The sequence below is a fragment of the Bos grunniens genome, chromosome 22 (assembly GCF_055505025.1).
Source record: "Bos grunniens cultivar Pamir isolate PY7600 chromosome 22, Bosgru_T2T1.0, whole genome shotgun sequence".
Classification (NCBI taxonomy): domain Eukaryota; kingdom Metazoa; phylum Chordata; class Mammalia; order Artiodactyla; family Bovidae; genus Bos; species Bos grunniens.
The window spans coordinates 49,654,962-49,681,476 of NC_141186.1; the positions used below are offsets into that span (position 1 = coordinate 49,654,962).

General features: G+C 44.0%; 2 protein-coding genes across 18 annotated transcripts in view; one reads left to right on the forward strand and one right to left on the reverse strand.

The window, feature by feature from the left end:
• The window catches only part of RAD54L2 (RAD54 like 2), a 117,906-nt gene extending 108,266 nt beyond the window's left edge, over positions 1-9,640 (reverse strand). Inside the window, exons 1-2 of the mRNA XM_086367812.1 lie at positions 9,382-9,640; positions 8,966-9,083 (exon numbers count right to left, since the gene is read on the reverse strand). The gene's annotated coding sequence lies outside the window, so the exon portion shown is untranslated. The remainder of the gene's footprint in view (positions 1-8,965; positions 9,084-9,381) is intronic.
• The window catches only part of DCAF1 (DDB1 and CUL4 associated factor 1), a 96,581-nt gene continuing 72,405 nt past the window's right edge, over positions 2,340-26,515 (forward strand). For 2 of the 17 annotated variants that reach the window (XM_086367808.1, XM_086367800.1), the window contains exons 1-6: positions 2,355-2,906; positions 9,356-9,453; positions 12,095-12,146; positions 18,348-18,465; positions 23,144-23,220; positions 25,285-25,358. In XM_086367808.1, coding sequence (XP_086223934.1) covers positions 18,356-18,465; positions 23,144-23,220; positions 25,285-25,358 — 261 coding nt within the window. In that variant the 5' untranslated portion in view covers positions 2,355-2,906; positions 9,356-9,453; positions 12,095-12,146; positions 18,348-18,355. Of the gene's footprint in view, positions 2,907-9,355; positions 9,454-9,550; positions 9,816-10,350; positions 11,116-12,094; positions 12,147-18,347; positions 18,466-23,143; positions 23,221-25,284; positions 25,359-26,515 lie in introns of those variants that run through there. The other 15 variants (XM_086367806.1, XM_086367796.1, XM_086367807.1 and 12 more) reach the window with 10 other exon arrangements.

Sequence of the window (26,515 nt, forward strand, 5' to 3'; positions counted from 1 at the left end):
GTGGCATCTTCACTACGCCGCTGGGTGGCGGAGGGGGAGGTTGAGTGCCACGGGCCGAGAAGTCCCTGATGTGCTGGCTGAAGGCCCACCTCCGGGGCCTCCTCTCCAGACAGGAACTCTGTTCTCTTTGTCCACAGAGCTGAGCAGTCTTGCACACTGAGTCACACAGTGTGTGACCGAGCCATAGCTTACTCATCTCTCAAAATGGAGCCTGATGCCTACCCTTCCAGGACTGACGAGGTTTCGAAGAACCGCGCAAAGTAGCACTCCGTGCCTGGCAGGAGCCTGGACCGAGTGCAGAACTTTAGCCCCAGCAGAGGTTAGTAACTGTCCCCCAAGGCCTGGCTGTAGCATCACCAGTTCAACCACATGACTGAGCTAGTGACAAAGCCTCTGGTGTCTCAGCATCCTGAGATAAAGGGTGGGCAGGGCCTGTTCCCACCAGCTTCCTCCCATGAATGTGGCACCTGAGAGGGAACCATGCGGCAGAGATGGCTTCAGAATAAAACACGAGAGTCAGTTCACGTTGAGCAATCACCGGGGTCAGGCCAAGCCCTTTATGTCCATTAGATCGTGTAATCTTTGCAAACACCGGGGGGAGGGTACCAGTCTCTGAATGTCAGTTTTACTTTATTTGCTTGTTTATAAATTAGACTCTTTTTTAAGAGCAATTTTGGGTTCACAGCCAAACTAAGCAGAAACTAGGGTTGCCCCCAAACCCCTTTCCCCACACATGAACAGCCTCCCGCATATTAGCATCCCCCAAAACAGAGGTACGCTTTTCACAATCAATGAACCTACACTGACACATCACTGTAACCCAATGTCCACAGTTTATGTCAGCGTTCACCCTTGGTGCTTGACCATTCTCTGGGCTTTGAGAAATGTACAATGACATGCATAGCTTTATTTTTCAATACCAATTTTATTTTTATTAGTACAAGTTCAGTGGCTTCAGAGTACAAAAGAGGCTTATATGGAAAACCAGCCATACCTCTTCCCTGACCTCTCTGCCTTTCCTAACCCCAGGCCCAGGCCCCAGTGGCATCCATCTTACATACCCAGGGGTCCACCCAGTTGGCATCAGAGTACTAAGAATGTCAAAAAGCAACAGGAGACAAACAGCGCATTAGGGTCAAGGGGCCAAATGAGCAGAGTACACCCTCTGCCCCAAAGGTCAACCCGGCATCTCAATTAAGACATTAGAAAGATGTGTCAAAATCCTCACTTACTTCTTTAGAAGCCCCAGTAATCATTTTTGGAGTTTTGCTGGATGAGAGGAGCTAAGGAAGGGCGCTCTGATGCAAAGCTGCCTGGGTGGAGGAAGATTAAGGATCTGGCTGGCTGCATGGCCTGGGAAAATTTCTCCCCTCTGGACTTTCAGGTGTTCGTGCAAAAAGCAAGGGTCTAGACAGGTGATCACTAGGGCCCTGTCTGGGCTGACGGACTGAGTTTGGGCTAACTGCTGCTAACAGCCCCATCTCTGGGGCTCTTCCTATGAGCTGGGTGTTCCTTGCAACCACACTCAATACTGCCCCGTTTGACAGATGAGGATGGAGACTCAGAAAGGCTGTCAGGGCCACAGGCTAGAAAGAAATGGTCAAGATTCTGAACCAGAGGGGATTTTCCTGGTGGCTCAGTGGTTGACTCTGTGCTTCCAATGCAGGGGGTGTGGGTTCGATCCCTGGGCATCCCTGGTAGGGGAGGTTAAGATCCCACATGTCTCTCCACCAAAAACCCAAAACAAAACAGAAGCACTGTTGTAACAAATTCAACAAAGATGTTAAAAGTGGGCCACATCAAAGAATCTTGGAAAAGAAAAGATTCTAAACCAGAGTGCACACTCTCCTTCCCTGGGGCTGGATCCTTGAGCCTTTTGTCCTGCTGTTCCCCAAAGAGGTGCTCTGGAGTCTGTGTGGCAGGTGGATGGGTGTGAAGGTAGGTGGGTAAGAGTGGGCCCCACAGATTCCAGCTTACTTGGCCTCCAGGATTTCAAGCCACTAGGCCCCACCTCAGGGTGAAGACCATTACACCCAAATCCTGTCTGATGCTAATCTCCCCTCCTAGGCCACGGGTTCTCTGCCTCGGCTGTGAATTAGTCACCTGGGGAGCTTTGGAAAATAAAAATGGCTGAGCCCCACCTGTAAAGATACTGGTTTAATTGGTGTGGAATTAATAAGGTCTTCGCACTGGTTGGTCAGAAGAGTGCGGCAGGTGATTCAAATATGTGACCAGGGCTAGAAACCGCCATTAGTCTGTCTGCTTAGCGAGGGTCGCTGTTTGTTCCCTCACCATCCTGGCAAGAGCAAGTGTCTGCTCTTTGCCCTGAGGCCCCACCCACAAAGGCAGGTAGAGCAGCCTCTGTTCTCAGCCACCATGTAGTTGCCTTTCTCTGGAACAAGCACCGCAGCATCTTTACTCCACTCTCCTGAATTTGTGGTCCTCCTGAGAGCAGCCAAGGACGTGATGCTTCTCAGAGATTCTCTGGAACAAAAGTGCCTGGAATCTAGGCCTCTACTGGCCTGTGGCGTGGAGAGCCCACCTTGCCCACGTCCCCTCTGCTCTGCATTTTAGGGGAAGAGAAATGGGGAAGACAGGGTTTGTCCCCAACTCAGGCTGCCCTGGGCCTTTCCTAGCTCTCAGGTGAGACTATCAGCCCCATGAAATCGGATATATTCTGTATTAAAAAAAAAAAAAAAGACAATTCTGGAAGCTACAAGGGTGTCGGAGAGAGTAAAGCAAAGCTTGAAGGAAGAGAGTCTCCTGTTTGCTGCCTACTGACCTCAGCTACAGAAAGGTGCCTGGTGTGTTCCTGACTTAGGACTCCTATGTGGGCTTTGTGCCACAGAGGGTTGGATGCTGACTTTAGAGCCTGCAATGGAGAAGCAAAGTTCGCAGAAGGTCAGGTAAGAGGGGCTGGGGATGCACAGGCAGTTGTAAATAAGTCAGAACCAGAAACCTGAAGTGGTTGTGGGGAGTCTACTCGGGGCAGGACTTCGAGGTGGCCACTAAACATGGCATTTCCTGTTCTCATCCTCCTTGAAGCCTGGGCTCTGAAGCTTCACGGGCAGGCCAAACCTGGAAGGGTCTGGAAGTCATGTGGCTTGTGTTTTTCCAAAACTTAGTTTATTGGAATTGTAGGGGGTTCCTCAGAATTGGTAGGGACTCTGGTACACTATTGCCTGCAACTTCCAATATGGTTCCTTTACCTACTTAATGAACAGGACATGATTTAACTGGGTTAAAAAAAAAATTCTGTGCTGAAATAATGCTACCAAAATTTGAAAACCATGGATCTAGTAAAGTTATGAGGAATGGGTGGGGATACTCGCCCAGAGTCACCCTGTAGTCACTCACCCTTCAGGCCAGGTCTATCCCCACAGCACCCCATGGGCTTCATGGAGCGGACAGCAGGAGGTTCCCTCTGGAGGCCTGACTTGAATGCAGCAACAAAAATGGCCAAGTGAGGAGCCACGTGGGGAAGAGCGACTCTCCAAAGAATGAGCGACCCCAAGACCCAGACTTGCAGGCGCTCAGGGGTGGTGTGAAGCTTTCTGGGTTTAACTGTTAAAAGCCCTCAAGATTCTAGTCTGTTCTTATCTTCAGGGAAATGTAAGGCCTTGGCCTGGGAGGCGGGGCCTCTGATTCCTGGCTGCCCCATTTTCTGGGACCTTTGCCCTCTCTGTAAGAGGGCAGCCAGGCTCGGTCACCCAGGTCCTAGACTGTGGGCCCTTGCGGACAGGACCTGTCGTCTCCACTGGGTGCTGCAGCCTCTCAGTCCAAGGGACTCGGTTATAGGGCTAGGCACAGGAATCCTTCATGGAAAAAGACCTCATTCATCAGTTTTTAGAACAGGGCTCCTGGCAAGTGGCTCCCCCACCCTCCCGGTACCCACCGTGACCTCTGACAATAGTGGCTGACTTCCCACACTTCTTGGAGTGAGGCTTTCTCCTCTCTCCCGTTTCCTCTCCTGGGTTGGCTCCTCTGGGGGCGGGAATGTCAACACTCTGGAGAGAGTGAACACTGGGGACTTGCATTTCTTCTGACAGTCTTCTACCTCAGAGCAGACCCACAGGCGAAGGTGCCTGCCAAGGCCATCGAGGCTGCTTATTAACGCAGCAGAATTTGGCTGCATTGCCCAAGAAGCAGGTGGTATCGATAAGCAGATGATCATGGATGGATTGCGCCGATCTGGTCCCCCATTCAGACGGAGGTCTTAACTTCTTTGCCACGAAACCCCCAGAACATCAGTGATCAGAACCTCTGTATGCACTCAGCTGTGGCCTATGTTCCTTCCCCACTACCCGTGGCCCTTGAGGGATAAACCCACAGCCAAACAGCCCCAGCTGTTCTCATTTTCTGGCAATGACCAGGATCTGAGACACTACCTGCTTTCCTGGGTCTCCAACAGAGTCCCTCATTCCCTACAACCTGAACCCCTCCAGACCCCTGTCAATAGTCCAAAGGGCATTTCTGAATGAAGACTTCCATCCCCCCAAGTCTTGCCCAGTAGTCCCTGGCTGTCCTGATCTCTGGTCCTGGCAGGAGGCAGCCAGCTTTGTGACTTCACAAAAGGCCCCCTGTGACAAGTCTGGGCTGGTGAAGCAGGAGGTGGGCCGAGGGGCTCCCCCCAGGAACATCATGTGACTTTTCATGGAGAGACACCCCCTACCTCTGAAGGAATGAAGAGGAAGTGCCTCATGGTAAGAGCCCGGGACATCCTCTGCACTTCGAAGCACACGGCACCCTCCCCCGGCCCCGGCCCCACATACCTTGATGGCTTTAGCTCCCAGGTCTAACTGAGCTCCTGCCCACATCTGCCAGTACCTCTTTGGGGTCCAGGTTCATCGCCGCTGAGCTTGGGGGTGGGGCAGTTGGTGATTACTCCAGGTGGTGGTGGTGGGTCTCTCTGAATTGGGGGTCAGACCAGCTTCCGCTCATCAAACAAAGTCATTCTGCTCCTAGCCTCCCCTCCCAGTGAAGGAACTGATGGGGTGGGAAGCTTTATCTGACCTGAGTCTTCATCGAGGTCTCCCTGAGCAGTCCGCAGAGTACCTTCAAGTGATAACTTGAAGGCCAGAGAGTCCTGAATCCTGTAGAAGTCTCATAGCTACAAACACACATTGTCAAAAGAGCAACAGTGTCTCTCCTCAATGCTGACTTTGCTGTTGTTTCTTTTCCGAAGGATTTACAATTCTAGAAACCTAAGGCAAAAGAGGCCGGGGCTGCTTTCTCCCTACCTCGCCTGTACCTGTTTGCCAACCTTGAACTCTTACCTGGAGCACCGCCTCTGGGAAGAGCAGAGCCCCAGGAGTCAGGAAGGATGATGACGGGCAGCCAGGCTTGGGGATCTGACAGGTCTCGGGAGCACCTGGAGGGCAGAGTTTGGGCCTTTGCATGCTCTAGCCCGTGTGGGTGCTGGGCAGGTCCTTTGTGAGGGTGGCCCGGGGACATAATCTCTGGCCATCCCCGTGGCCTCTACTTTGATTGTGACATAGCCATCCAGCCAGAGGAGCCCAGGGAAAGGAGTAAGTGTGCCCTGGGCAGGATTCCAGATGCAGGCTTCATCTCTGCAGGGAGGCAGGGTCGACAGGCTGGTTTGGGGACAGCGACATGGCCTTGACCGCCCTCACCCTTGATCGATGGCAGCCTTTTCAGGCATGAGGAGGCCTAGGAGCCGATCCTCTTAAATCCACCCTCTGACCCACTCAGAGTTCTGTGCTGGGCCAGAGAGGGACAGATGATCCCTAAGGATGGTTACTCCACTGCTTCCCAGTGCGTCTGGAAATGTGCCTTAGGATTTTTCTGGAAAGGAGCTCATTTCTCATTTTGATGAGAAAAGCTTGAGCTCTTCCAGCAGGCAGTAATACCGGGAGCAAACAGAAATCAACCAGGGCTGATGTGGTCCTGCAGGATGGCAGCAGGGACAGCCGGAGGCCAAGAAAAATTGCGATAGAAATAGCCACCACTTAGCTAGCACTTCCTGTGCACCAGGCCCCAAGCTGAGCACTTCACAGGCATGATCACGCTTGGTCCCCATAGCAAGGCTGGAAGGAGGCACTATTCCCTTTCTCCAGCTGGAGAAACTGATGCTTGAGAGGTGAAGGTCAAGGTCCCACATCCGGGCAATGGGAGCAGCAGCGTTAGGACATGGGGCTGTGGACCTCCAAAGCTAGACTCAGCTGATGACCTATCTCCTGCAAACTTCCCAATGAAGAGGAAAAGAAACTTTTCTTATCTGTGACCATCAGTGACAGCATTCAAGAGACAACGGAGGACTTTGAACCTGATATCACCCAGATGAGCTTTTGGATAAGGCAGCCTTGACTGCCTGGCCGGTCTAACCTTTAACGAGACCCACTGGGAGGCAGCTGTTCCTAACTATTTTGCAGATGATTTAAGCGAGACCAGGGGAATCACCAAGGGGAGTCCTGGGGGTGGTCTGTGGCTGAGCAGTGGTTCCGAGGTGGGGTTGCTAGATAAAATATAGCATGTCCAATTCCATTTTAATTTCAGATGAAGAACTAAAAATAGAGAAGTCTGTCTTAAATATTGCAGGGAGCTCCCCATTCTGGCTGGGGCCCTGGTTACATGGGAGTTATGGCAAGGCTTGAAGGGGGGGTTGCTGTTTCATTTCTTAACTGACTCTGTGGGCTGGAGGCAGGGGCAGGGGGCTGACTTCTGTAGACTGCAGTGTCTGTGACCACTGGATGAGGTGCAGCCTCGTTGGTTTTCACTCTGTGAAATGGAATTAGTGGACTTGGATGCAGTCATGCAGGGGTGCTTGCTTTGCACACCACCTTTGCAAATGAGGGCAGTGTTCCATCTTTCTAGGGGGCTGTAGGGGGCTCCCAGGAAGGAGGAAGGCACCCAGGGAATGATTCAAATTCCCTTTTGGCTGAGGTTGGCATTTCCGGAGCTTGGACCTGTTACTCCTGGACACTTGCAGTAGTCTTGTTCAACCAACAGCAGAGTGGGAAGAAATGTGGGGGAGAGGAGGCGGCACAGGAGTTGTGATGGCACCAGGATGGGAGTGGGTGATGGGAGCACCTGGGTCCAGTGAACACGGAAGCATGTAATGGGAGAGAAGGGGACGTGGAAAAGGGAAAAGGGAGGGCTAGGGGAGACAAGGGAAAAGGGAGAAGAATGCCAAAATGCAGAGGACTTGATGTTATCAATTTTTTTCTAGCCCAGTGCATGGGCATGTGTGGGGAGGAAGGACGGATGGAGCATATCTAAGTCTGTGGGACTCGGTGCTGAGCTGCTCTTGCCCTCCCTCTGCCACTGGGCAGCCCTGCAAGCATGACTTCTTGCCCTTTGGATGCTTATTTTTGAGGTGTACCACAGTGGAAGACAGGCACAGGCAGAGCAGAAACGTTCTTCCAAAGAGGCCAAGGAATCTCTTTTTCCAGTGACTCAGGCGTGATGTGCCAGGCCAAGCTGAGAGTGTGAGCCCGATTATTTGTAGCTTTGTGTTCGCATGTACTTGAATGTGAAAAGGCTCGCTATGAGGATTGGTGCCGGTGCACGGGAGTCCTTGAGTCTCTGGCACCTGTGCTTGACCTATGAAATGTGTCAGTGAGTGTGCATGAAATGTGTGTGCAGCCCAGGGGAGTCTAGGAGTGCCTGCAGGTGTGTGGCTGCGTACATGGGGAGCTTTGGTAGAGATAGGGGGGCCGCAGGCATTACAGAACAGATTATGGAGGAAGCAGTTGCTAGATAGGCTCTGTATAGCTCCTATTCTGCTTGGGCAGCCCCCTGGGCCCTGGCTTCTCCAAAGGCCCTCTGGGATATACCCCTTATTCCCCATCATTTACCCAGCACCCCAGGCTGATTTTCTGAAGATAAGCAGCGCCATCTGGTGGCAGGCTGAGGCTGTGACAGGCATAGAGGAGCTGGGAACCTGGGTTCCCACAAGAGGTCGGCCTTTCAGGACCCCAGTCAGCGGGGAAGCTGCAGGGCACTAGCTGGATCATGGATAGAGGGAGGGTATCTAAGGCTTGAATGCTCCATGCTCATGCATTTTTGGTTCATGGTCCACGGAATCACAACAGGAAAGTCAGCTGAAGGAGTGCTGGAAGACGGATGTAGGAAAATTATTGGTCCAGCCTCTGTACCCACAAACCTAGGCACCATTCCGTGGGGAACCAGTCTGGGCTCAGATTTCTCCTCTGTGGAGGTGGCTAACTGTACCTACCCTGTGAGGGTCGCAGTGAGGGTTATATGAAAACGTGTGGGTAAAACACTTGGCTCAGAGCTATGAAGTCAAAGGAAATGCTAGTGGCTATTACTGAGATAGGCAAAATCCCAGAAGCACAGAGAACAGAACTGTGTGGCATTGCAGAAAGGTGACATGTCTGCCTGCTGCCACCCAACATTCTAGAATTTTGTGCCTGAGCATCAGCTGTTTAAAGTTACACACCTAAGTGAAGGAGGGACGTCTCTTCTTAAAGGCGGGTAATGGGGTCCTGTGAGCAACAGAACTAGGAGACCCAGCATCCAGGCTCTGGCTAGCTTCTTACCAGCTATGGAACCTGAGCATGGCAGCAAGCTTGCTGTGTCCCATGTTTCCCATGTGAAATTGCTGTGAGGACGCCATTAAAATGCGTAGGAACTTAGGACTCCTAGGAATAAAGGCTGGGTAGGGGAAGGCAATGGCAAGCCACTCCAGTACTCTTGCCTAGAAAATCCAATGGATGGAGGAGCCTGGTGGGCTACAGTCCATGGGGTCGCCACGAGTCGGTCGCGACTGAGCGACTTCACTTTCACTTTTCACTTTCACGCAATGGAGAAGGAAATGGCAACCCACTCCAGTGTTCTTGCCTGGAGAATCCCAGGGACGGGGGAGCCTGGTGGGCTGCTGTCTATGGGGTCGCACAGAGTCGGACACGACTGAAGCGACTTAGCAGCAGCAGCAGCAGTAGGACCTCCTTAGGGAGAGAGTATGCTCAGCTGTGGGGCTTACCTTTCACGTCTCCAAAAAGGAATCCCCGAGTCGGAGTCAGGAGTCGTTTTGGTTCTGTTGCTAATTGGTTGTGTGATGTTAGTCAAGTCACTCACTCTCTCGGTCTCACTTTTCCCAGCTGCAAAATAAAGAGATGACGTCCGAAGTCAGCTCTGCCTTAATCTATTTCCTTTTGATTCTTTCCTTTTCTCTGCTTCACATATAATACCTAGGATGAATTTTTATTGATTCTACAGGCTAGGTCTTGAACAGAAAGACAAAAACCAAAGCCTTTTGTTTAACGAGTGCCGTGATTTCTCACACGCTTTAGGAAATATTTTCTTAGAACCTGGTATGTTCTAGGTCCAATGGAGCAAATGGGAGACTAAAAGACTTCTACATGTCACACAGGGCCGAATAAAGTACTGAGAAGGTACCCAGCAGTTCCGGTGTTGGTCTGGGAGGATCGAGCGTCACTTTTCGCTTCCGTCTTCCTGAGCAGCCAATAAGTACGTAGCAGTTCGCGTTTATACTAAAACTACAAACCCCAGAAGTCAACGCGCGGGGCGCGCCAACCACGACTCGGTGGGTCCCGCCCCTAGGGGCGGAACTTTATTTCCCAGGCGGCGCCGGGGCTCGCCCTGGTGTTCTCCTCCCGCCTCCTGCCTGCGGTCCTCGCGCCAAGTCGGGAGGAGCGCGCGCGCGCGCGCGCAGGGCACGTAGCACGCGAGTGACGCATAATATGTGGGCCGCTCCGGAGCCGTGGTCGCGCTGTGTGTGAGTGAGGGAGAGTGAGTGCGGGACCTGAGGCGGTGTGTGTGAACTGTGGCCGCTGGCGGGGTCAGGGGGGAGCGGCGGAGCCGCCCGGAAGGTGAGTGGGGAAGGAAGGGGGACGCCTCTTTGAGAGGGGCGCGGGGAGACTGGACGCGTGGTCGGGCGGGCGGGAGAGTGGGCGCCGGGCTGGGGGAGGGGCGGCACCTGCCTGGGCCGCCGGCTGGGAGGGGGCGGGCCGGGCCTCCCGGGAGGCTTGGTCCAGGGCCTGACTAGACTTTTACTCCTCCAGATTTTGGGCTCGGGGGCGGGGCCTCCACGTTCTTCCTCCAGTCCGCAAAAGACGCTTCCCAAGAGTAACTCTTCCGCCCGGAGTGGGGGGCAAGGGTGTGCCCGCCCCTGTCTGGGGGAGGGGCCCCTCTCATTCCGCTCATCACTTTTTACTTCCCAGTCCTCCTAGTCTTAGTTCTGTACGGGGTGGAGGGTGTGTGTGGGGGGGTGGTCTCCATCTTCTTTGCCCTACGGCGGCCCCCTTCCCATTCTGTGTCTCCGCCTCTAGCTCCAGTCACCTGGGCGGGCTCTCTCCTCCCTCGGCCTCGTGCCACCTCCCTCTTGCACCCGCCCGGCTCTCTTTCGGGCGAGGTGGGGCGGGGCTCTCCCGGGACTCCTCCCATGCCGCTGGTGGAGGGGAGGGGCGGAAGGCGAGGTGTGAGGTTCTGCAGATTAGAGCCAAACGTTGGAGCGCCCGCCAACCTTCCTGGGATCCTATTGACGAGGGTTATAGTTGTTTTTAACTGAGTGTCATTCGTTTGCTTAATTCTCTCTTCTTAGACGGTTTGCGTCTCACTTCCTCTTATTGCACTGTTAGCGCTCGGGATCGTTTTTGTTGAGGAAGTAGTTAGGGGCTGTTTGTAGAGGCTCTTTTTGAGTCCCAGATGACTCGTCCATGTCATGTTGGCCTCAGTTTTTCCTTACTCTTGTCTTTTCAATGAAGCCTTTAAATTAGTCTACGTGTTTTAATTATTAGTAACATCTTCTTGTTCTAAACGCTTTGTTAGTGTACGGAGTGAGGTTCATTGGCAGTGTTCTGTAATTTTCTTGTCTCATTAAACCTTAAAAGGTTTATGTAAGCTTGTATTATTAGACTAGGAATTTGATGTTTTTCTCCTTGATGCTGTCAAAATTTGGGTTTTGTATATTGCAATTATCCATTTTCTAGTGGTAATGTGTTTTTTAATATAAAGGAAATTGATACAGAATTTAGGAACTATAAAGGAAATCCTTTTATGCTCAAAATATTTTGGTTGTTGAGCACAGTGTTTTACTATTCTGTTGTACAGTAGTGAGACTTAATAGACGAGGAATCTGGTAGAATGAACCACTTGTTTGAAGTGATTGAGGTAAGTTGGTTTCTTACCAAATTATTTATGTTGTTTCTGTCACGGTTATGGACAGTAATAGACTGCTGGTATACAGGAACTCACATGTCGTACTAATTATTAGGTGAATTTTACTTGAAGCTCCAAATTTGTTTTTTTCCCCAGTGTGTGTGTGTGTTTTAAATAAGGAAGATTGGGTACAAGTATTTGTTTCAGAATTGTAACCTTATGGGATCTGTCGTTACAGTGAACTTTTTTTAGGCTTTGGGGTAGTTTTTAATTAAGCTAATAGGCTATACAGTACTGTGTATTACGAAAAGACAAGATGTTATGGTTTAATTTGAAAGTTACCAAAGGTAACAAAATAGTGGGACAGTGGTAGAGCTAGGATAGTGACATAGTGAAAAATCTTTCTTCTACCTTTATCCTTCAGAAAGTCAGTTACCTGCCAAAAAGTAATATTTTCTGTTTCTTACGTATTCCTCCAGGGACGGACAGACAGACACACACACACCCACACTTTGCTTTTATCACTTGACAATGTACTGAGTTCCATATAGGAAAGGAAATGCTTCTTAGTTTTCTTCTGCTTTTTAACTAGAAAAAAAAATTCAAGTGTATTAAAAAGTTGAGAGTATAGTAAAATGAATACTTCTTTATCCATCTAGAGTCAACAGTTGTTATTATTTTGCCTTGTAGATGTGGTATGTATTTTGTGGAACCATTTGAAAATAAGTTGCAGGTACAGCACCCCTAAATACTTTGCAGGCATCCTTTGGGATAAAGGACTTTCTACTTTTTATCTTCATCGTGCGGCTTGAGAGATCTTAGTTCCCTAAACAGGGATTGAACCCAGGGCCCTGGTAGTAAGAGTGCCTGAGCCCTAACCACTGGATCGCCAGTAAATTCCCTCTACGTATTTTTTGTAGAGCTTTATATTATTCCATTTTGTGGACAGGATTATTGTTTAACTCTTACAACAACCATTTCCCTTTTACAGATAAGGAAATTGAGGTTTGGAGAAGTTAAATAACTTGACCAAGATCTCACAGGTATGTTGGCAGAGTTGGGATTTGAATGCTTGAACCCCTTTTCTACCAAGTACCAGTCGAATGGCCTTGGGGACCTCTCTAAGCCCGTTTCCTCATCTGTAAAATAAGGACAATATGGCTGTAAAATTTCAGGATAATAAGTGTCTATTTCATACTGATACTCGGCGATTGGTAACTACTGTATCATTAGACTGGCCATAAATTCTGCATACCACTGGAAGAACTCACTTTGGAACATGGAATGAGTAATGCACCTTCACTGTCTTGTCCATAACAAGATGGCTACACCTTTTGCACTTTGTTAATAGTCTTTTATAGAGAGTAAAATGAATTTTCATTGCCATTATTATCTTAGTTTAAGTTTATATTTTCTCTAGGCAAATGATTTTCCCAAAGTTATAGTTATATTTGGGCATAGTTAATTTGAAATTTTGAAAATGACAGTAGAAGTCCATGTGTGTTTTTAAATTGAACTCTAAAATTTTACTGTTTTAATGCACTTGAGTTGACCTTCATTAGAGATATTATTTCCTTTAAACTTTGCTTTTATAAGCCCTACTAGGCTGAGTGCTTAAGTTATCCAAGAGGCATTCCCTCTTGGACCTTCCCCCCCCCCCCAATTAAAAAAATGGTAAAATTCATATACCACAAATTAACCATTAATCATGTAGTAGATTAGCAGTGTTGTGCAGCCATCACCTCCTTTAGTTCCAAGAAATTTTTATCACCTCATGACGAAACCCTATATCCATTAAGCAGTTACTCGCTACTTCTCCCTCCCCCAAGCTCCTGGCAACCATTCTGCAGCTTTCTGTGTATGGATTTACCTATTCTGAATGTTTCATAGTAATAGAATCATAGAATATGTGACCTTTTCTGTTGGGGTTTTTTTGCCTGGCGTATTGTTGTAAAGGTTCATCCACAGCTGTAACATGTCTCAGTACTTCATTCCTTTCTGTGGTTGAATAATAACTGCATTGTATGAATATAGCCACATTTTGTTTATCCATTCATGTGTTGATGAACCTTTGGGGTTTTCCTCTTTTGAATATTGTATTCAAATATTCAAAACATACTCAATATTGTATTGAGTATGCTTTGAACATTTGTGTACAAGTGTTTGAATATCTGTTTTCAATTCTTTTGGTTTCGTTCCTTGAAGTGGAACTTCTGGGTTGAGGTAATTCTGTTTAACTTTTTCTTATAAATTTTTTGAGGAGCCTTCGAACTGTTTTCTATAGCTGTTGTATTGTTTTACATTCCTGTCGGCAGTGTTCATTCGGTTTATCCATATCCTTGCTAGTGCTACCTTAACAGTTTTTTGGTTTTGATCATCCTAGTAGGTATGGTTGGTATCTTACTGTAGTTTTGATTTTTATTTCCCTAATGGCTATCTGTGTTGAACATTTTTTCATGTACTTCTTGGCTACTTGAACGTCTTCACTGGAGAAATGCCTGTTGAAGTACTTTGCCCATTTTTTCCGTCTGACGCTCTCCCACCTGAGCTATTTTGGCCACTTTGCCCGTTTTTGAATCAGGTTTCTTTGTTGTTGAGTTGTAGGCGTTCTTAAATATTATGAATACTTGATCCTTATCAGCTCTGATTTGCAAATCTTTTCTTCCATTCTATGGGTTGTCTTTTCACTTTCTTGATAATGTATTTGGCACAAAAGTTTTAAATATTGAAGTCCAATTTATCTATTCCTTTGTTGCTTATTCTTTTGATGTCAGATGAACATCTCTTGCCAATTTCAAGGTCATGAAGATTTACCCCTGTGTTTACTTCTAAGAGTTTTATGGTTTAAACTCTTATATTGAACTCTTATACTTATTTTGAGATAATTTTTGTATGTGATGTGAAGCAAGGATCCAGCTTCATTCCTTGGTACGTGAATATTCAGTTGTCTCAGCACAATTTGTTGAAAGACCATTAGTCTTTCTAGTAATGGTCTTTCAACAAATTCTTTGGCTGTTGACTGGGTTTGGCCTACTTGTTGAATATCAGTTGAGCATAAGTGTGAGATTTTATTTCTGGACTCATAGTTCCACTGCATTGGTATATATATCTTTCCTTATGCCTGTATCACAGTATTTTGATTATTTTACATAGTAGTTTTAAAGTCAGATGTGTGAATTCTGTTTTTTTCAAGATCGTTTTGGTCATTTAGGATTCCTTGCAGTTACACATAAATTTTAGAATTGATATTTGCTCTAATGCAAAGAAGATCATTAGATCTTGTAGGGATTATGTTGACAATTGCCCCTTTTGGAGGATATTGCCATCTTCACAATATTAAGTGTTCTAATCCCTGACTCCAGGATGTCTTTGCATTTATTAGGTCTTTTTTAATTTTATTTTTTCCAGCAATGTTTTGTAATTTGCTTTGAGGAAGTTGTTTGCCTTTTTGGCTTAAATTGATTCCTTAGCATTTTACTTTTTTTAGTGCTATTTTGAGTGAAATTGTTTTGTTAATTTCATATTTGATTATTATTGCTAGTGTGCAGCAATACAAGTAATTTTTGTGTTAATGTTGTATTCTATAACTTTGCTAGCTTATTAATTCCAGTAGTATTTATTTGTCAGTTCTTTAGGATTTACTATTTATTGGGTCATATCATCTGTCAATAACGATAATTTTACTTCTTCCTTTCCAACTTGGATGCTTTTTAATTTTTTTGTCTTAATTCTTCTGGCTAGAACTTCAGCACAGTGCTTAAGTTGTGAAAACAGAGATCTTTGTTTTGTTTCTGGTTTTAGGGGGAAAGCTTTCAGTCTTTTCACCATTGAGCATGTGTTAACTGTTAGTTGCTTCAGTCGTGTCTGACTCTGCGACCTTATGGGCCCTGTAGCCCTCCAGGCTCCTCTGTCCTTGGGATTCTGCAGGCAGGAATACTGGAGTGTCTTTCCATGCCCTCCTCCAGGGGATCTTCCCGTCCCGGGGTCAAACTCATGTTTCTTGCATTGCTGGTGGATTCTTTACTCACTGAGCCATCTGGGAAGCCCATGTCAGCTGTGAGTTTTTGTAATTAATGCTCTTTACCATGCCCTATTGAGGAAGTTCTGTTCCTGGTTTAGCAAGTGTTTTTCACAAAAGGATGTTGGATTTTGTCAGATGCTTCTTCTATATCAATCACAGGCTCACCGCCTCCCCTTCATTCTATTAATGTATTGTGTTACTTTAATTGATTTGCATATATCAAACCACCGTTGTATTCCTGGGCTAAATCCCACTTGGTTGTGGTATCTCATCCTCTTAATGTCCTGCTGTTTTCATCTTTCTAGTATTTCATTAAGGATTTTTACATCTATTTTCATAAAGCATATCGGTCTGTAGATTGCTAGTGATATTATCTGTCTTTAGTATCAGGGTAGTATTGGCTTTATGTACATTAGGAAGTCTGCCTCCTCTTCAATTTTTTGGAATAATTTGAGGAGTAATCGTAATTCTTTCAAGTGTTGGGTGGAATGCACAAGTAAAGCTGTTTCTCCTGCACTTTTAGAATGTGTTGTAAGAGATTAACTTTGCTGTTACCATATGTTACTACTTGCCTCAGTGTTTAGATCTCTTACCTCAGCATAAAATTTTACTGAGGGAAACATTGATAAAATTGGGGGAAACTTTGATAAAATCATCGCCCCATTCTACCCCTTGGTTAATACTCCTCCAGATTGTCAAGGTCATAAAAACAAGGGAAGATTCAAAAACTGTCACAGACCATAGGACATTAGGGAGACATGACAACTAAAAGTAATGTGTCCTGGATGAGATCTTGGAACAGAAAAAGAATGTGAATGGAAAAGCTGGTGAACTGTGAGTCAGATCTGGAGTTTAGTTAAAAGTAATGTACTGATTTTCAGTTTCTTAATTTTGACATCACGTCACTATAAGATAACATTAGGGGAACCTGAACTGAGCGACGGGTGTATGGGAATTCTCTTTGCTGTCTTCACAACTTTAAAAAAAAATAAACCTGTAATTATTCTGGGGCTTCCCTGGTGGTTCAGATGGTAAAGAAGCCACCTGCAGTGTGGGAGACCTGGGTTCGATCCCTGGGTTTGGAAGATCCCCTGGAAAAGGGAACGGTGACCCATTCCAGTATTCTTGCCTGGAGAATACTATGGACAGGGAGCCTGCCAAGCTATAGTCCATGGGGTCTCAAAGAGTCAGACATGACTGAGCGACTACACTTCATTCTAAGTAAATTTATTTTTAAAAATGCATTTATAGTTAGGTTGCAGTCAAAAATATACCTTGGGTCTTCTCAAGTTGAAGTCACAAGTCCATATTATTTGGTCACATTTGCAGTATTTCTCTTGTGTCTTTGGCTATAAAACTGAAAATGTGGATTCTTTGTAGAAAAGAAGCATTTTAACTTTGTTTTGAAAATATTCTTTGGATTTAGGGGTAGCTCAGGTGACAGGAATCACTGTCTACTATTAGAATTGCCTCAATTTGATTAAAAGATAAATGTTTAAATTTAGAGTGGTGGTGGTGGTTTAGTCTCTAAGTTGTGTCCCCCACTCTTGCAACCCCATGGACTGTAGCCTGCCAGGCTCCTCTGTCCATGGGCTTTTCCAGGCAAGAATACTGGAGTGGGTTGCCATTTCCTTTTCCAGGGAATCTTCCTGACTCAGGAATCGAACCCAGGTCTCCTGTACTGCAGGCAGGTTCTTTACCAACTGAGCTATGAGGGAAGCCCAAAATTTAGAGGGTTGATGGTAAATGTATTTCTTTGGTCTTACGTCAGATGCCTTTAGAACAAAGAACAAATAATCCTAGATGAGCTAGTGATTTTTTTTTTTGGACAAAGTTTTTTATAGAATGGTTGCTGTGTCTGTGAAAATATACATTTGCATGTCAGGATTTGACATTTTGATCCTAAGACTGCTTTGGCAAGAGAAGTAAACTATCTGAACATTTGGGTCTCATTTATCCCTTCTGGAATCACTTGTAAACCTCTCTTCCTCAAGTCGATGTCTCATATGGCTGCTCCAGAGCCTGTCTCACCTCCCTGCCCTGCACCCCTGGGCTCATCACTCAGCTCAGCAACTTTTTCTGCCTTTCTCCAGCCTGTTATCCTCCTTCCAGGAGCTGTGAGATAGATTAGGAAGCCTGAAGAACAAATTAGTTTATAATATTCCTTCCCAGCTTTCATGTTGGTAATGATAACCACTTCATTTCTTGATCTTTTGTTAAGAATTAACAGGAATGTGTTACTTATCTTTCATAGAATTTTCCCCTGAAGACTTACAAGAACACAGTCTTTCTGGGAGTATTTGCTATATTTTGTGTCTTAAAAAAAAGAGCAGCTTCACAGATTTGGACCTCAGATCTAGATTTGGGATTATTGTACATAATAATGTACAGGTACAGGTTGTAGAGTGTCCCTGTGAGACCTTTCATGAACTGAAAATGACATAAAGTGAAGCAGTTGCCTTAGGACACGTCTTGCTAACGGATGCACAAAGATTGAGATAAAGCCCAGATGCTCGTAGGCACAGTTCAGAGCTGTAGTAGCTTATTGCTGAGTGTAGTTCGTATGAAAGGAGCTTGGTGGCGCCTTTCTCTGCTTGGAGTTGCAGCAGTGAGAATGGCTTGCTGCGAAACCAACACAATATCCTCTTCAGATTTCTTTGGGTTAGCAAAACATACTAATATAGGTCTTTCATAAAAATTGTTCAGTTGCTAAGCCGTGTTTGACTCTCTGAGCTGAGAAAACTGCAGCATGCCAGGCTTCCCTGTCCTTCACTGTCTTCAGGAGTTTGCTCAGACTCGTGTCCATTGAGTCAGTGATGCCATAAAAATGATGTGGCATAAAGTGAACTTCTGAAAAGCAGGGATACATGTATGTGTGTTTCTGAGAGGAGAGAGAAACCATAGGTTTTGCCTGATTCTTAGGAATTCCTGCTCATAGAAAGGTTAAAAATCATGATTTTGATCCAGTTCCCAAAGTCTAGCAAACAGCTTGAGAAAGGTGAACAGACTTGTTTGTCAGACCTTTATGAGTATCCAGGTCCCCAGTCCCAGATTTTGCACTGTACCACAAATAAAATTATCCAAGGGTTAAATTTCGCATACTTTTAACTTCCTTGTTTGTTCATCCTTTTTTTCCCTCCCTCCTCACTTTCTCTTTTGTAGAAAGTCTGTCAGGTTTATTTGCCTGTGTTCATTTGTGTGTTTGTGTTTTGCTTCTTCCCAGGTCAAGCCATGACTACAGTAGCGGTCCATGTGGACTCCAAAGCTGAGCTCACTACCCTGTTGGAGCAGTGGGAAAAGGAACATGGCAGTGGGCAGGACATGGTACCCATCCTTACCAGGTATGACCAATTAAGTGTTTTTTCTTTTAAAGGAAATTTGGGGATTTCCAGGTGGTCCAGTGGTTATTATTCAGGGCTTTCACTGCCAGGGGCACAGGCTCAGCACCTAATTGGTGAACTGAGATCCTGCAAGCTGTGCAACGTGGCCAAAAAAGAAACATTGGAGAATAGTGTAGAACATTATCATTTTGTGAATTCTTAATACATTTTTTTTCCCTGTCAGAACTAGTCTTTATGTCTCTGTCTTGAAGCTTTTAAAATTGCTTCCTTTTCCTCTCAGGCTCTTTTGTTGTCATGCTCTTTCCTAGGTTCTTCTCCTGCCAGTGTTTTAGCTCCAGAGTTTTGTTGGTGGTTCTTTTCTCTCTTCACGCTAGATATTTTACCTAGTTTCACCTCTGTCCATGATTTAAAAAATTATTCTCAGTCTCTTTTTCTACCTCAGGCTCCTCTTTATAAAAATTTTAGACCCATTTCTCAGCTACTGGTGTATACATCCTTTCCTGGTTGTTCCACAGACACTTGAAACACACTGTGTCCAAAATAGAGCTTCTTGTCATCATCCTGCCTCCGTCTTCATTCACAGCGTGTACTTTTGTACTCCCTGCCTTGGCGCAAATGGTTTTTTTTTTTCTTTCTTTTTTTCTTTTTTTTTGGCATTTTATTTATTTTTTTTTATTTTTATTTTTTACTTTTAATAATTTTTCTTAAAATTTATCCTGAACCCTCTTCCCTCCTCCCTCCCCATACCATCCCTCTGGGTCGTCCCAGTGCACCAGCCCCAAGCATCCAGCATTGTGCATTGAACCGGGACTGGCATTAAACTAAAATCTGAAAACCATCCTCCCTAGTGTATTCCTTTCCTAGCACAACCTAGTCACCAAGCCCTGAGGATTTCTGCTTCCTCTTGTTCCCCTTCCCTGTCTCTTCATTAGGTATTGATCATATCTTGGCTGACTTATTAGGCAGCATGCATTATCCCTGTCTCCAGTTTACCCTCTTCTAATACAACATCCTCTTTGCTGAAAGATTTATCTTTTTCACACACAAATCTGATTGTCATACCTCAACTTGTAATTCTTTTCTGGCTCTCTTTTCCTACAAAATGAAATGTAAACTTTAGAGTGGCTTATGATGCTGTTTATAATTTGGCCCCTACTTCCTTTTTCTGCCTCATAGTGTTGTTCTTTTTTAGTGAGGAATAGTACCATGTTTTCCAGTGTCTGTTTGCCTTTATATTTGCTGTTTCTTTGGCTTGAAAAACCTTTCTTTGGTATATCTGCCTGGCAAGCTCTAGTCTTTTCAGGAAGCAGTTCAAGAATCATGTCTGTAAATACCATATGATACCACTTATACATGAATTCTTAAATATGACACAATATGACCCAATGAACCTGTCTATGAAGCAGAAATGGAATCATGGACATAGAAAAACAGACTGGTGGTTGCTGAGGGGAGGGGAGGGAGTTGGGAGAGGGGTGGAATGGGAGGTTGGGGTTAGCAAATCTAGTCTTTTATATATAGAATAGATAAACAAAAAGGTCTTACTGTAGCACAGAGAATTATATTCAATATCATGATAAACCATAATGGAAAAGGATATTTAAAAATGGAATACATGTACGAATATGTATAACTGAATCACTTTGCTGTACAGTGGTAATTAACATTGTAAATCAACTATATTTTGATTAAAAAATCTTTCTCTCATTTTAATTACCACTTGTACTGTAATTATCATTTTACATGTGTCTCCTTACTAAACTCTAAGTTTTCTGAGGGCAAGTACTTCCCATTTTTATTGGTGTCTCCTCGTGTCTCTTCAGACAGTGAAGACTTGCCCTTTGCCTGGTACATAGTGAACTGTGTGGTACATAATTTTATTGAATGACTGTGTAGAGGAGAGAGAGTGAAAAACAGACTAGGGAGGGATACCCGTGATTTTTGTTAACAGGAAGTCTTTGAAACAACAGGCTGTTTAATATCTAATCTTTGATATAACAGAAAAAAAATTTTGTTTATGCAGTGATCTATTCTCTAGGGATAAAGAGAACTATGGTCTTATGAAAGGTTAAACAGGGATAAATGCTTTGTTCATAACTGCTCTTGATGCGAAACATGTGAAAGTACAGTTTTTTATTTTAGGGAAAGGATTTTTGCTGACTGATGGAAAGTGGATTTGCATTTGTAGAGGCATTGGAGATTAAGAATTACTAATCACAAGCTACTTGAAATGTAGCCATATGAATTAAAGAATCTTAAATATTGTGCATTTAACATGTGGATTATTGATTGATGTAATTTTGAAAGGAGGAGAGAGTGATAAATGGTACTGTTCATGGTAGACTCACTAAATTTCTCAAAAAATGTTTTTTAATGTTTTATTTTTGGGGATTCCCTGGTGATCCAGTAGTTAGGACTCAGCACTTCCACTGCCAAGGGCCCAGGTTCAATACCTGGTTGGGGAACTAAGATCCTGCATGCTGTGTGGTGAGGCCAAAAACAAGTTACTGTATTTTCAGGATTATTTCATATTATTTATCATATTTGACCCTGAACTTCGTCATTATACTGTGCTATTCAGCAGAACCCTATGTTCAAGAAGGTAACTATCTGGGAGGCAACTAAATGGATCTAAAAAAAAGTGGGTAGTGTTACAGAATAGTAGGTAATAAAGTGCTAGATCGGGCAGATGGTTTGTGAATATTCCAGGGCTTAGAAAAATGGAAAGAATTTGAATAAGCCTGTTTCTTCTATTCACTCAAGTGTTTGAGGACCTTTTGTTTATCAGGACAGCTTCCTCATTTGTTAGTAAAACTATCACTGACAGCCACATTGTTAAAAGGTAGCCATCCTCTGAGCTACTTGAAAAAGACTGCCTGTATAGCCAGGCAGTAGAAAGCTAAGATTAGGGTACTGGGTTTTCACTCCAAATCCAGTGGGCCTTCCAATATAGTATGTGGTAAGGTTCCTTGGAACAGGGGCTTGAAAGTTGTTAGAATATATATTGATGAAAAGCAAAGAAGACAAGGTTTTCTAGGAAAAGTGAAAATGTGCCTGAAAAGGGTATCTATCTAGGGGAGAATGAACGGCATGTTTCTGTGGCAGGGAGGAAATGGGCTCCACCAGAGTGCAGGGTGAATATATGTTAGGAATGGAAGCTAAAATTACATGGAGCAAAGATCGTAAAAAGTATCTTCAAGGCTAGACTGAGAATTTAAAGATGCAGTAGGATGAGTTAAAAGTATATTTTAGATGGGGCAGAATGCCTACCGTCCTCCAGACTGTGGGTCTGTTAGTTCACTGGTTATTTCCTACAGTATTTTCTGTAAGAGGTTACAGAAAAACCTGAATGAGCATTTTGACCAGTGCAGTAATTTATAGTTGACCCATGGTTGCTTGAATCTGTGAATGTGGAGGGCCAACTGTACTCTGCCATTTTTATGTAAAGGACTTGACAGAGGATTTTAGTGTCCCTGGGAGGTCCTGGAACCAATTCCTTACAGATGCCAAGCTATGACTGTGTGTTGTATAATGCTCTGATAGAATCTATACTTGTAAAACCACCACCTAGATCAAGTTATAGAACTTGAGAACTACCTCCAGAAGGCTCCCTCCTGCTGCATCACATCAGTATTTGCCGTAGATTGACTGGTTTTCTATTTTTTTTAAATAATAATTTTATTTATTTATTTTTGGCTGTGCTGGGTCTTCATTGCAGCGTGTGAGCTTCGCTTGGGTTGCACCAGCTCTAGGGCGCATGGGCTCGGTAATTGCAGCTCCCAGGCTCAATAATTGTGGCGCATGGACTTACACAGTTGCTCCAAGTCTTCGGGGACCTTGTGGGTTCTTCCTGGATCAGGGATGAACCCATGTCTCCTGCATTCGCAGGTGAATCCTTTACCACTAAGCCATTGAAGGAGCCCCATTTGTTCTTTTTTTCCCCCTAATTTGTTTATTTTTAATTGGAGGATAATTGCTTTACAATATTGTGTTGTTTTTTGCCATATATCCACATGAATCAGCCATAAGTATACATATGTCCCCTCCCTCATGAACCCTCCCTTTGTTTTTGATTCCCAGTTTTCATAGGAACAACACCTAAGTAGTTCTGATGTCAAGCTCTGTTCTAAGCAGAGTGCATATATATCAAGTTAAACCTCAGGGAAACTCTAAGATACACACTGTTATCCTCATATTACAGGTTAGGCACAGAGAGGGTAAGTAATTTGAAAAAAGTCAAAAACAGTAGAAAGGTCTGAAGTCTGCTGTTTTGAGAGTAGAGAGTCCAAAATAGTATGGTCTGGACATTTCTGGTCAAGACTTAAAGAAATGATTGAAGTCAGGAGATATTTTGTTAGGTAGAGCTAATAAGAATTACTGCAATGGGGAAGGGGAGAAAAAGGAAGGATTTAAGGATGTCTCCTGGGCTTTTGGCTTCTGAGGGGATAGTAGTGCTGTTTTTTGAGACAGGAGAGTTGGAGAGAAGAATGAATTTGGGAGTGGAAATTGTTTTATGAGATGGTTGGTTAGATCTTTATGTTTGTCAGGACAACACCCTCTTTCTAATTTTTTGCTTTTATTTTGTACCTTGACGGTTGCGTTGACTATTGTAGGTGGTGGTACATCTTTTTTTTTCGTATGCTTGTTTAGCATTGACCTTGTCTTCCCTTTGTATTAGGATGTCTGAATTGATTGAAAAAGAAACTGAAGAATATCGTAAGGGGGATCCAGACCCATTTGATGATCGGCATCCTGGTGAGATATGTGTTTTCTTAATTCTGGCTCTAATTTTCTTACAAAAGAAAACTGCTTACTATAAGGACTATTTTTCAGTTGAAATAGAATTTCTTAAAATATTGCTCAAGATGGGGGCAGCAAGGAAAAATACATTCCTGGAAAAATGGAAATATTTTTAATATTTATCAAGTACTTAAAGGAATTAGATTATATAGATATACCTTATTAGTTGAAATGATTACAAAGATTTAAAAGGAAGAAAAATGTTCTCTCTTTTTGACTTTGGAACCAGAAGATGTTATACTCTGCGTGCCTTCATCTTTCTAACAACAATAATTATCCTTTTACTAATGGGGAAATGTGGTTGAGAATGCATTTAATGCCTTTTAGTTATGAAATTGATACTTGGAACCTTGAATAATAAATGGACTTCTTGGTGTCTACTTTAATGTTCCAGTAGCTAAAATATGCTACCTCAGGTTAACGTGATTTTCTTTGGGTCAGTGAGCCATGAAGACCTAGCCTGGTTTGGCATGGAATTTGCTACAGTACAGAACTATGTGGGACTCGAGACTGCCATTTTATGTCCGAAGGTAGATTACCAGGGGGCACAACTTAAGTCATATGGGTCCACGCAGCATATAAATTTTCTCTTTATAAAACCAGAAGCAGTTCTTTTTGGAGAGAAGAGACAGATCTTGTAAGTGGAGAGACAGTGAGAATGAGTGGAACTTAATAAAAATAAGAACATTGTATATCCACCTGAATGTACCAGTGTTATACTTCTGTTTCTTAGACTTTTATTCCCAAATGTAAGTGAGCTAGGCATTTCAGATTGAGTGTCTAGTTATTATGTGATGTTACCTGCTGCTCTTGTCCTAGATATCCCCACTTGTGATTTTGAGAACTATTTGCTTAATGAACTCACATCTTCAGTAAGGCAGTAAGAGCAAGAAAAAGTGGGAGAGTGAAAATAAAGTAATTCATGGGATTGTGAAAAGAATTAAAAGAGATGATCATGCATTAAAAGAGTGACATTGCCTTGGAAAGGATGAAATGGTAACAAGGAAGAAGGGAGAGAAGAATGCCTTTTTTCAGTAGAGATTTAAAGACAATTTATTTCCTCTGTCTCTTATATTAAAACATTATTTGTCACTAGGCATAATTTCTTTAAAAAAGAATAAGGGTCTTAGTTTCATCATTTATAAACAGAAAGTTAGGTAATCTGAGGTCCACATTTGTTTTTCTGATGCCATTCTCTAACTTCTGTGAAGTACTTTGGGGTATTAATTACAGGTTGGTAAAAACTTTTTATCGGCAATTTATATCTTCATCTGAAACTCTATCCTTTGACTAAACTTGCCACTCTAAAAGGAAAATTAAATAAAATAGATGATACCTGTTTTAAAAGCAAACCAATAATTTTCCCAACGATTAGCAAATTCTTTCATTTTTAGGCTGTGTATTGAGTAAATCCTAGATTTCTGGCCTCCTTTGTATTTCTAGGAGCTCAGAAGTTAAGATGACCAAGTTCACTTTATCTTTAGCATTAGGTGATTGCTTGGTGGGACTCCCCTCGCCCTCAAACCTGGCCTGTTGTTACAGGTTTGAGGACGTACTGCTGCTGCTGTTGGCATTATAGCTGAGAGACTGGGCTTGGAGCCTGTTTTCACTCCAGGCCACCCATCAAGAGAAGCTATGCTTCCTTCCTTTTTCTCTTTGGGAGGTCAGGTGTTTACATTCTCTTAGGATCCTTTATGATTCTTCCATAGACCTTGTATACTCTGAGTGACGCTAGTCTGGGTCTTGTGCTCATTTGTTTAATTTGGCCTTGATGTGTAGACAGTATACTGGGAGATGGGAAGGTTAGAAAGCAGTGTTTGAAGTTTTTTTGTCATTTTTAGTTTTAAAGAATGCTTCTTATGAGATCTAGTTCATCAAGAGAATCTTTTCTTCGTTTCTGTTAATTTTTGCTGGCCTTTTAATGGTACTTAAAACCACCCTTGTTCCTTTCCAGAGGTCTGAGTTGCTTAACTGGGATGACTTACTCATTCCTTTGCTCCTCCCCTCTTCTTTCGGCAGGTCGAGCTGATCCAGAGTGTATGCTGGGCCATTTGCTGAGAATACTCTTCAAGAATGATGATTTCATGAATGCAGTAGGTTTCCTTCTTACTTTTCTCCAGAGATTATCATCAACAGATGCTTTACCTTTATTTTTCTGTAAATTGTCTACTTTCTCCTGAGGCCTTGACAAAGTTGGGAATAGAGTGCATAGATTTTTTAATCTGGTATTGGTTCAATACCAGACTAAAATAAGACTGGTATTGGTTCAATACCAGATTAAAATAAGACTAATTATGGACTTCTTCATTACCAAAGTCCTGGCTGTGGCCAGGGTATTTTCTCTTTGGTGTTCAGTTGCATATTGATGAGGGTTCTCAAGGCATCTATGCTCATACTGGAGTGAGATGATTTTGAATTTGGAAATATAGAAGTTCTCTTGGATTCCTGAATGGAAAAATTAAGAGTGGTGTGTGCAGCATGCTTCTGCACTAACACTGGGTGTGCACACTGTGTGTGTGCATGCTGTGCACTGGACATGTGGAGGGAGGAAAGGAAGGAAAGGAAGTCAAATAACCTGAGGTATTTCACTCAGGTCTGTTGAGTAAATGAGGGGGAAAAGTATGTATTACAGCTCCTAAACATAGTAATAATTCATAGTAATAATTACGTTTGTTTTTGGAGGCAAATAGCATGATACTTGAGAGCATGGGCTTTGGGGTCCATGTTTGGGGTTTAAATGCAGCTCTACTTTTCTTTGACATTTTGATCTGTGGGCAGCTTAAGCCTCTCTAAGCTTTATTTCTCTAATCTATAAAATGGGGATGGTAGTGATTAACCTTAAAATATTTTTGTAATCCTTGAATGAAATTGTCTGAAAAGTGCTTGGTGTAGAACCTGGCACATGAGGGCTCAGTAGTTACTATCTATCTTAATTCTCAGTTTTACTTCTCTTTCACTGGTAGCTCTCCTCTGCTTCACGTCACTTCCAGCTTGCCTTCTAATCCCCACATGGATATTTCCCAAAGGCACCTTGAGTTCTGCATGTCTAATTGCTTGCCCCGTAGTCTGTTTCTCTTATTCTCTAGCTCAGTAATGGTGTCCTTTCCTAACCAGCTAGAAGTTCCTTTATTCCTCTAGCGTGTGTGCATGCTCAGTCATGTCTGACTCATCTTTGTGACCCCATGGACTGTAGCCCACTGGGCTCTTCTGTCCATGGGATTTTTCCCAGCAAGAATACTGGAGCAGGTTA